The sequence below is a fragment of the Pyxicephalus adspersus genome, chromosome Z, assembly GCF_032062135.1.
Source record: "Pyxicephalus adspersus chromosome Z, UCB_Pads_2.0, whole genome shotgun sequence".
NCBI lineage: Eukaryota > Metazoa > Chordata > Amphibia > Anura > Pyxicephalidae > Pyxicephalus > Pyxicephalus adspersus.
Window position 1 is genome coordinate 15,173,082 of NC_092871.1, and position 11,070 is coordinate 15,184,151.

The 11,070-nt window shown below is 38.0% G+C and overlaps 1 protein-coding gene across 1 annotated transcript; it reads left to right on the forward strand.

The window, feature by feature from the left end:
- The first annotated feature begins 4,012 nt into the window (after nt 1–4,012).
- On the forward strand, nt 4,013–10,932 carry LOC140343684 (olfactomedin-4-like). Its single transcript, XM_072430511.1, has 5 exons — nt 4,013–4,118; nt 5,348–5,512; nt 5,720–5,932; nt 7,182–7,341; nt 9,593–10,932. Exons 1-5 carry the CDS (start codon nt 4,062–4,064, stop codon nt 10,465–10,467), a joined length of 1,470 nt encoding a protein of 489 aa, XP_072286612.1. The 5' UTR covers nt 4,013–4,061; the 3' UTR covers nt 10,468–10,932.
- The last annotated feature ends 138 nt before the right edge of the window (nt 10,933–11,070 follow it).

An 11,070-nucleotide genomic window follows, 5' to 3' on the forward strand; every position in this document is an offset into this window, starting at 1 on the left:
GTTTGTCACTCCAGTGGACTGCAATATAATATATCTTTTATTTATTCCATTGATTGGTCTAGGTTTGGTAAAAAAAACAAATCAAACAATCATATTGTTTGATACAGATTATATTCTGCTAACATGTAAGGTTTATGTGCTTTGGAAACACATTTAAATCATGGCTGAAATTGTTTGAAAATTAAACATAATCTGTATATTTTTTATATAAAAAGTAAAATTACATTTTCTTCTAAATTCATTTTCAGCACATGAATTGTACATTAGAACAGAAATAATACGAATGTATTGTATGTACACTATTGTATTTCCAGGCATTTGTATGCCTACATTTTACCTCCTTCACACTCTGGTGTTCTGTTGCATTCATGATTTTTTTCAGGGACATGTGTGGCAGGGTGACAATGCAGGAGCACTATTGGGAAACAATTTTGACCTTTCCCTTTAGTCTTCCCAGGTTTTCTGCACCTGACTTCCTAATTTTGTAATGCATATGTTGCCTTTATTGCAACCTATATGTTCAATATTCTATACCACTAACATGCCAGTCAATGCTGTATACTGATCATATTCCAGTATGTGTTATTTGTATTCTAATGAAAGGGGCTCCTGTGAACCTCTGAAACGCACTGACATGAGAGTCTTAATGAAATTAAATCTGGACTTTGTATTTTCTGCTATTGACACTTTTTTACTTGCACAAATAGTACAAAAACACATTTCTTTATGGTGGACTATCAGGTAAAAAAGCTGCATATTTAAAATAATAAACAAAATGAGCATATGAATGAACAAATAATGAAAATAACAAACACATTTCAGAATACATTACCATTTTTATGTTTATAGGAAAATATATTGTATTAATATGTACAGATTTATTTTACTTTGTGCTGAATATAATCAATATATATAATCAATGTCTCAAAATCAAAATATATATAATCAATGTCTGAACAGATAATTGGAATGAAGGTCATTATAGACTTGGCTTATAAAACCATCATGTGCATCATGATAAAATGACAATAGTTTACCATGACGTTTAGATAGATTCTTTCCTTTTAGGTCTGTTTTATTATCAATGACTGCTATTTATACCCCGGGGTTGTATTTCAGGTATGCAAACTATACATATCTAAATACATTTCACATTTCTTACAACAGAAGAACATAAAAAATCTGCCATTATCCACTTCTAAAGATCGGTTATCAAGTCACTTCCCCATATTATCCTAAAGAATAGCTAATGAAAGACGCCATTATGGATATATGGATAACAAAGTTTGAGTCATGTTTACATTTCTCATAGGAATCTTAACAGGAAAGACTGGAATTAAAGGCATCAGATTATTTTATTAACTGTCAAAGAAAGGGGAACCATTACCAGTAGTTTTCTACTATTGCGTATAGGGAAATAAGTCATATGAAAGTGAAATATACATCTTTTCTAGAATAGCTTCTCTAACATAAAGTCATGGCTGAGGCAACTCATGGGTTCAAAGACCCCAGGCTCATTCCTCTTCAGCTAATTCTCCTCTGACCTCACTTCCTTCTTCCCCACTTCCTACCTCTGATCTCCCACAGCTTCAACCCCCACCAGTGCTTGAATTTTTTCCCCACCAAATATTTCTCTAAACCTAACCCAGTGCTCTTTTCCCCCAAGCTCCCAGCCTATCTAAAGTGTTCCCAAGTTGTTACAAATACAGCTGAGGCTCACAATTGCATGAACTAATATGAATTTAACTATGATACTAATTCCTGCCTGAGTTAGCAGGGTTACTAAATTGCAGCATGAAAAAAACGTTGATAAAAAAGTAAAACAAAATAAATATTCTGAACCTATTTCTAGCATATATCTACACTGTCTAGTCAAAGGGCGACATGTTCATCCTGATGGCAAGATACCAGGGTTTGCTATGTATTGCAAATCTATGAAGGATCCTAGCGATCTTGCGTGAAGCATGGTGAGCTCATCCTTACAGTATGGAAACCAGAGGTAATTACATGTATTACTTTTTTTTTCTAACCTCTGATTTACTGCTAAATTAAGATGTCTCCTTCAGATCAGGCAACTTATGAACGAGACCAGGCCCTATGACGCCATTATTTGATAACCCAGCCTTTCCGCCAGCCATGGGTGCAACTCACTTGTTATCTCGGTCTTCCTTGGATGACCGCCACTTTAAGAGTATCCTACACAATGGCCAAGTCCCTTCCATGGCATCTCTTGACTTGTCAAACAGAAGTAGGGTGCTCTCATGGTTTTCATATAGACAAATTATTGAATTTGTGTCCTCTCTGGCCAACGTATCTTTGTTACATAGAGGGTGGACAACATTTGAGTTGATACTCAGTTCAACCACATGCCCTACCCTTGTTATCTCCATGATATGCGGGCTGATTGCCCAGGAACCTGACCCTACTTTACCTGTTTACACGAGATATTGTGAGAGAGACCTAGGCGCATCAGTGCCTACAGAGGATTGGAATAAAGCCTTTAGCCTTACCCATAAACTCATGCTGACATGCAAAGCCCAGGAGACCAACTATAAGATATTCTCTAGATGGTATTGCTGTACAGTGGACTTGTACGTATGTCCCCCCAGCACTCAGATTTATGTTGGCGTTGTCACTCACAAAGAGGGTCAATGCTTCATATATGGTGGAACTGCCCAATTATATTCCAGTTTTGAGAGACGATTATTCGGTTGTATAATTAATGCACTGGGTTCTCCATCTCTAATAGTCCTAAGGTGGCTCTCCTTTCTGTGGTTCCGGTATCACTCAAGACCATTAATAAAGGCGCACTCCACCACCTCCTTATGGCTACTAGGGCATTGATCCTGAGACTATGGAAACAAACCATAGCCCCTTCCATTAAGGACTGAGTTTCGGAACTACGCTATAGAAGATACGCTATATGGAAATGCTGGTGACAGAAGATAAGGAGCGTACGGAACAATTCAAAATGACATGGTCTGTTTGGGATTGGTTCAAAGACTCCCCCCATATTCAATTCTATATACGCTAAGGAAATAATGGCAAAGAGAATTTTTGGTCACAGTGTTGAGGGTCCCTACTCAGAACCAATTGCCCCTGTCCTACCCACACTAGATTACAGCCTTTAAAAGCCCTAGTTTTGGTTTGTTTCCCTCTCTGATTGTTTAATCTGAGATGCTTTGGTCTCTATTGGGATACCTTCAAACCTGCAACCTAATATGATTGGATTAGGAAAAATCTGCTATAGAACAGAATTTAGTGATTATTATTCCATCCTAATTAGAATGGAAATTAACCCCCCTAGTGGTATTCCTGAGTGTGACTCGGGGTGAATTTTCTACACTTCACACTCAGGATAGCTTTTAACAAAAAAAAAAAAAAAACCCACTTAACTTGTTCCGTCGCTGTCCCCCCGACATTGTGCTGGTCCCTGCAGGTCCTGGGGGCACGTCCTTCCTACTCGATCTCCAGCCGCAAAGTGCAGAGACGAGATCTACAGGGTTTTCCTGGTGATGTCGGTGCAGAAGTCGGTTCGTACAGGAGGATCGGCGGGAAATTCGAATAATTTTGTATCGGATTCAATTATATTATATATATATATATTATATATGCTATTGTACACTTACATTACATGTTACAATATTTTTTTACAGATTTTTGTGTTTTGGTATTTAACGTTTAATAATAAATTAATTCAATTTATTAAATATTGGTGAGTTATGCCTAAGAATTATAACCTTCAATGAAAATTTTGTGCGTGGAAATTTGGACTGAATTAGACTGCTAGGGATGGTTAACAGTTATTTATGTCTTTTTATCTCTGAAACTTCATCAGTATTTCACACAGTTATCAGAATGTCATAACCAGATAACCGTAATCCTGCCAATTGTTCATTTACTAAAAATCTGTACATTTTTATAACTTTGTTATCATTTACAGGTTTAAATGTCCCGTTTTCATTAATGAACAACAATTGTAAATGGGGGTGGATGGACTCATTTAGGTATATATAGCAGAACAGCAGAGGTTCATCAGTACAGAAGACAGGAAAGCCACCATGTACACCTTCCTTATTCTTCTTTTCAACATCTGGCAGGCTCTAGCTCTCACTTTGGTAAGTTTCAAACATGAGTAAATATTGCTATTACCTTAGGGAAAGGGTTCTTGGAAATATCTTGTGTTTCTTTTTAGGACTTATTATGCAGTTATGATGCTTCTGGAAACTCTTTCAACAAATGCATTTTGTATAAATGTTTTGTACAGAAATGTGCACCTTCAATAAAAGAATAAAATATGCTGCAGAACCTAAAGCTGAAATTCAGACAGAGAACAAGTCAACTTCAGGCAGCATTCTGCAATGGGGGGCCACAATGCTATTCAACTGCTGCTACATTTCAAGCAGCATTGTCATGTAGGCTGAGGCTGCTTTCACTACTTTTGAATGAGAAGATGTTGTAGATGGAAAGCCTCAAGTGTTATTTTCTTACTTTTGAGTTTAACTGTATTAGACACATTCACTTTTTACTGCAACCAAAATTTTAGTATATTGGCAATGGTAAAAGCCTTTCAATGTTGATTAAATAAGCCTTTGGCTATAATGTTTATGGGGTATATACATTCTGTATCAGGTATTATGTAACACTGTTTTGGGGTATCATATTATATGGTTGATATAACAGTTATAGATAGTGTTTATTGTGGAAAACCAAGACAAGTGATTATAGGCAAATATGATTTTGTTTAATCCATTCTTGTGCTTCTTTTTATCACCATATTTGTTTACCCTATTTTTACATGGAACAATTTTAAAAAGACTTTTTCCTCTTACTGGGAATTTGTGTCCAGCTTCCCCACTCCATTGGTCTATGTAGGAATAAATAAGTGAAAGCAGGATGGAGAGAGGGGTTTATCTGACCAGATGTGTTGTTTTATTGAGTGCAGTCCATACCTACAGAATTGTAGAGTCATATTTACCCACACTGCATTATTGCAAGAGGACAGGATTAGTATAAAGTATAACTGAGTGTATATCTATTTCTAAGAATTTAAGGAGGCTTTAAACAAAATCATGTAACATGAAGAACTCATAGATTTGAAAACCATTGATATGCTTATCTCTACATTTTGTCTACTTTAGAACTCCAGCAACACACCTCTAGTGTAAACAAACCATTCTCTACTGTAAACTAAAAGGTGGTACCAATGTACATACTATTGCTGCTATTTGTATAATCGAAAAAAATAGAAACTACCTCTATAATGATATATTGTATTACTTTTTATATATATATATCTCTTGGATAAATATATTTGTTTTAAATGTGTACATTCATATTTTATAAGACACAGAGTGTGATCTCTGAATCTGGATCCGGATTCCTGGATGAGAATGGAGTCTGTTACTGCACCGTCAACCTCCCAGATACCACCTTCCCAGCAGATCGATTTGAGAAGCTGGAGATAGCAAACCATAATCTGACCATCACTGTGGAGAAGGAAATTACAAAGGTAAAGATTTCAAATCTCCTATATATAAGTAAGGACTATAGAATAAAACATCCAGAACTTTCAAAGAAATTCTAAAAAGTGAGCATTCCCAGACAACATATGTTGCCTTAGAAGGAAACTTGAATGCATTGTTAAGAAACATGTATTATAGTTTTCAGCTGAATTATACCAGCAGTATTACCTATAAGTATTTGTTTTCTTTTACAGATCTATATCTATCAGAGCACACTGACTGTGTACATAGAGCAGCTGAAAAATTTGACTAAACGAGTGGAGATCATGGAGAATGGAGGTCTCTCTTACACTGAGCTGGAGTTTGAACTCATTAAGTTGGAGATCAAAGAGATGGAGACTCTCATATTGCAGCTGAAAACATCATTTAATGGCTCCAGTATCATAATAGAGACTCTCTACCAGGAGGTAAGATAAAAATTACTTTTTTCATAGTGTTGTAAATACCTTGTTACTTTTCCTTAAATGAGAGTTACCTTAATGGGTAAAGAAACTCTGTCACCTTTAAATAAAATAAAAATAATCATTCCATAAGGTTATATGTGTGTAGCACTCACCCACCACATACAGGATATATATATATATATTGTACAGGACTGGAGGGACTGGTCCTGGATGGGAGATCTGTATCTCCATTATATAGAAGGGCATTCGGAGAGAGCAACTCTGCAAGGGGTTGCTATTGTTTAGAGTATATCAGTGCTCTGGACTCTGGAACGGGAAGGAAGGTACAGGGTGAGTCTTTCCATTCCACCTCAGGTACAACCCTGTGTTTTGCTAGAGCAGCATGGAGGTCTGCTATAATTAGCACAGGTGTGCCATTAAAGGATGAATGAAATGGCAGCAGGCAGGCTGCAATACAACCCTATATAGGGTCTTACTAAAAAGCTGTGTCTATTTGTATATATATATATGAGAGAGCGAGAACGTTACTCAGTACAGGATCTCAAGAGTGGCAAACCTGTTAAAAGCTACACCTCCACACGCTAAGCAAGAACATAGAAAGTGACTCTGCAATGAACTTAGTAGCAGCAATAATTGCAATCATAAACATGAAAAGAGTGCATTAAACAGACAAAGCCAGTGGTACCAGTGAGTGGTGGTATAAGTTCCAGTAAGTTTTGTGTTGGTGCCCTCAGTGATAGTAAATTTGTTAAAGATTAAACCATCTTAGAAGAAACTTCCAGAACATTTTAACCATGTTCTAAACCATTTCCATCCAAATACTAGGACTAAATCAATCAAGATGACCACAGGACTGTCACCACATTATGAGCTGATGGGGATCCCCATGGTTTCATTTGAGTCCCTTTAAGAAGCAGATGTAAAGGACTGCTGTCACTCTCTTGCAGCTTGGAAAGATTTTGCTCTGACACTGTTCATAATTGCAGAGCTTCCACACATGAAAAGCAGCCTTACAACAATCTCAGTTTAGATAACCTGTATTTTTGTATTGCATTGCTATCCATTGCTGGCATAGTTCAGGTTTATAGGTCATACTCTACATCAGCGACTTTAAGACCTGCAGCAAAGAGCAGTGGGAAAAGATATAAGTAGGCAAGTTAGGCACATACCAAACTAGCACCAAGGGGGCCAGCAGCAGAAAGCATTGTTCACTTTTAGAACTGTTTTACCTATTTTTTTTTTCTCTTTGTAGATTCGTAATATTTCCATCATGGTGAACCAACTAGAGATTTATGATAAGAACAATGTGCTAGTGATTAGACGGGAAGTTGCAGCTCTGAAGAAACGACTAGAAGAGTGTGAGAAGAACAATACAAAACCAAACTATCCTTCCCTTCCTCCACCAGACAATGGTGAGTTCGAAGAAACAGTTATTTTCAGTAGACAAAACTTAAAGTGGCTGGCATTCTGGCCTTTTAGCACTAAATTTCCTGGTTCCAGTTTTGGCCAGGACATTATTTCTGTTGTGTGTTATTCCTGTGTAGGTGTCCTCTGTGCACAATGGCTTCTTCCAACATCCCAAAAAATGTACAGGTTAGGTAACTGACTTCCCTTTAAATTGGCCTTAGACTTTGTTAGGGATGTTAGATTTAACATTCTAAGTAAGAAAATACAACCGAAAATGAACTGGTATTACAGAAAATTGAAGCCTGATAATTCTGAATTTTCAATATAAAACATAAAAGCAAGGAGTTTGTATGTTCTCCCTGTGTTTGTATGGGTTTCCTTTCCAGTTTCCTCCCACATCTCAAAAACATGCTGTTAGGTTAATTGGCATCCCGCTAAAATTAGACCTTAGACAGTATAAAAAAACCCATATGGCTATGGTAGGGACATTGGATTGTGAGCCCCTTTGAGTGACAGCTAGTGACATGACATAATACACTGCGTAATATGTTGGTGCTATATAAATACTGTGTAATAATATTAATAACATGCTTTGTAATATAAGTGTTGGGTCATATTCTAGTACAAGTGATGCAGCCTGTATGGTCTTAAATTAACGTGTCCATTTTTTACTATGACATCACATGAGCCCCTCTCCAGTCAATACTGTACAGGGGACAGCATATTAGTCTTAAGAATTTTTTTTTTGAATCTCGCGATCCGTGCTAAAACACACCCCGTGTACGGTAAAAAAGTGACGGTGCAAAAACACCACACAAAAAACGTGCACTGGGGTACTATTTGGTAAACCCTCCTCTAAAGAGGAAGAGACACCCTTTTCTCCAGACCCTCCGAAGCCAAGCTCCGGACGAGGGCTGGATACTGAGCCCATCCAGCCGAAGCTGGAATGGACTTACATGCCAACCTGACCGAAGTCAGAGAGGGGCCTTTTCTCTTTGGGACCGCATAAGCAGGTCCCACAAGATACTCAGCTGGGAGCTCTCCCGAAGAGAGACTCCCACTAAGGGAGAGCGCCTGGTTTTTAGGCCAAGGCATTCTCCAAGACAAAAGGGCTAGCCCTTAGGGGAATAGCACCCTCCATCAAAAAGTGGTAAACAAATACCACACCAGTGACAGTGACAAACATAAAAAACATTTAAATAATAATGTGCATAACACACAGGGCAACAGATTTTAAAAATTGCCCATCTGCACTAGCCGCAGCTAATGCAGAAAAGTGCGATGTGCCGAATCAAAGTTTAAACAGTGACGTGACTGTGCAACTTAAAAATCAGTGGGGTCCCAAACCCAGTGATTTTAAGGTGCCCCTGGATCGCCACTCCAAGGGTATGACACTGGAGCAAGATTCGGACCGATTGGTAAGGCCAAGCTTTCCCTGCCCCAACCAGCGGGTCAGTCAAACCTATGGGAGCTCCTTATCAGGGCAGGCCCTATGCGCTTTCTCCAGTGGACGAGGCCGGCAGATTTGCATAGGGCAGCCCCTTACAGAGCTACACCAAAGGTAGACCGTCCCTAGCAGAGGTACTCGTGCACTGCATTCTTGCCAAGAATGCCAGTGCCTTTCCACCCGGATCACTGGAAGACTTGATCTTAGCCAAAAGGCAGAGAATCGATTTAGTCTTAAGAATAATATTACAAGCATTTAGTACTGACCAGTTAATAGACACGAGAGGCATGTGATTAGAGTTCTTTGATCCAGCCATTTTTGAGATTCCACTTACTGACAGCTTTTAGAAAAAAACTAAATCAGGCAAATACAAAATTGCAAAAAGATGTGTAAAATTGCAGTGCCTTTCAGCTGCAGTCATCTATTCAGTTAAATTGACAACTCTCATCGTAGAAAAAAAAAATTTGCTTTCTTAGGTAGTCAGATTGTTCTTTTACTGTATGTCCAACCACCCATGTGCTTAGTCCATGCACGGAAAACCAACAGCTTTATTTAAATGCAGCCAGCAGTATATACTACTTGTTGATCCCTTGCTACGTCATTCAGTCATTTGGAACTTAGAAAAACAACGTTGGGTAAGTTGTAGGCAGATTTCCGGTCAGAGTTTACACAAGGCTGTCCTAACCCCCACCCCCCCAATCACAATGCTAGATCAATCACCAAACATCATTGCTATATCATTTGAAAAAGGATGAATGTCCCATATTCCTCAATACTCAGAAGTAACTTATTTATTTAATTTTTTGCAGGCACTTGTGAACATGGACAAATCATTAACAACATCAGCAAACCATTTGTAGTCCAACTAAACTGGTTGGGAGCCAACCATGTATATGGAGGATGGGGGAGGGATACACGACCAGGAGCTGATCAGAGTGTTCAGTGGGTGGCTCCTTTAAGAGATGCGAGAATGATGGATGTTGTACGGTTCTACCCTTCATATAATGATCTCACACTTTATAATGGTGCCGCACATGCAAACCTTCATAGGTGGGTTTCAGGTAGCTATTATGATTATAGTAATTGTGGTCAAGGCAGTGGAGTAATTATGTATAACCATATGTTGTATTATAACTGCTACAATACCTTGAGCGTCTGCAAATATGATTGGAGAAACAATGCATTCGCCCGTGCAGCTATTCCTGGTGCTACATACACAAACCGCTTTTCCTACTCACACACTGAATGGCAGGACATTGACTTATCTGCTGATGAAGATGGTCTTTGGGTCATTTATTCAACTGAGGAGAATGCTGGAAATATTGTTATCAGCCAACTTAATGATACAAGTCTTGCAATTCTACAAACCTGGCACACTACTCAATACAAACCTGCTGTCACCAATGCTTTCATGGTGTGCGGTGTCTTGTATGCCACTCGAGCCATCAGCACAAAGCAAGAAGAGATCTTCTACATGTATGATACCAAAACTAAAAAAGAGGGGAAGTTGAGCGTTATTTTTGATAAACTCAAGGAGATTGTACAAAATCTATACTACAATCCCAATGATCACAGGCTCTACATGTACAATGATGGCTTCCTGATCCATTACGACCTCTCTTTTGCTCCACTATCTAAACCTGAAATTTCACATTCCAAAGTCAACCCTGTCCAGCTAAAATAGATAAAACAATACAAGATGAATGCTAGCTTTTCTGTCTTTTATGAGAAAGGAAGGCCTGGGTATTGGATCAAGGCAACTGCTCTTTTTATTGGCTGTATAATAGTGGAGAAAAAAATGAGAGAAAAGTAAGAATATTTGTTTTAGCTTTTTCATATCCTACGTCCATGACACTAGGTGAGATACTGGGTAATGCTTAGATCCTAAATCTTAAGAGAAAACAACCATGCACTGTGCTGTAGCATCATCTTCTAATATGGAAAACTACTATTACATTATAAAAGGGGGAAAGAGCCCTAATTTAATGAACAGACTTTAAGCATGTTTCTGAGCTCCAAGACTAACTTTCAACGTTGTAATTGTGTTAAATGTTAAAACAATTGTTAGAATAAAATTTACAAGGAAATGTTAAATTTGTATCTGTAAACATGTTCTGCAGCAAATTCAATCAATCAGATCTAATTTCAATATGATCACTTACCAATAAAATAAACACTTGAGCATAGAATTTGGTGTGAGTAATTTTTTGTGCTGTCGTTCAATCTGCTGCTACAGTGTGTTAAAGCCATGCAGATTAGTCAGTCAAAGCAACAAGTGTACTAATAA

Excerpts from the sequence above, each read along its gene's own strand:
- LOC140343684 (XM_072430511.1), top strand. The coding sequence starts at position 4,062 with ATGTACACCTTCCTTATTCTTCTTTTCAACATCTGGCAGGCTCTAGCT. Across the intron at positions 5,933-7,181 it reads TAGAGACTCTCTACCAGGAG|ATTCGTAATATTTCCATCAT; the intron begins GTAAGATAAAAA and ends TTCTCTTTGTAG. Across the intron at positions 7,342-9,592 it reads CCTTCCTCCACCAGACAATG|GCACTTGTGAACATGGACAA; the intron begins GTGAGTTCGAAG and ends AATTTTTTGCAG.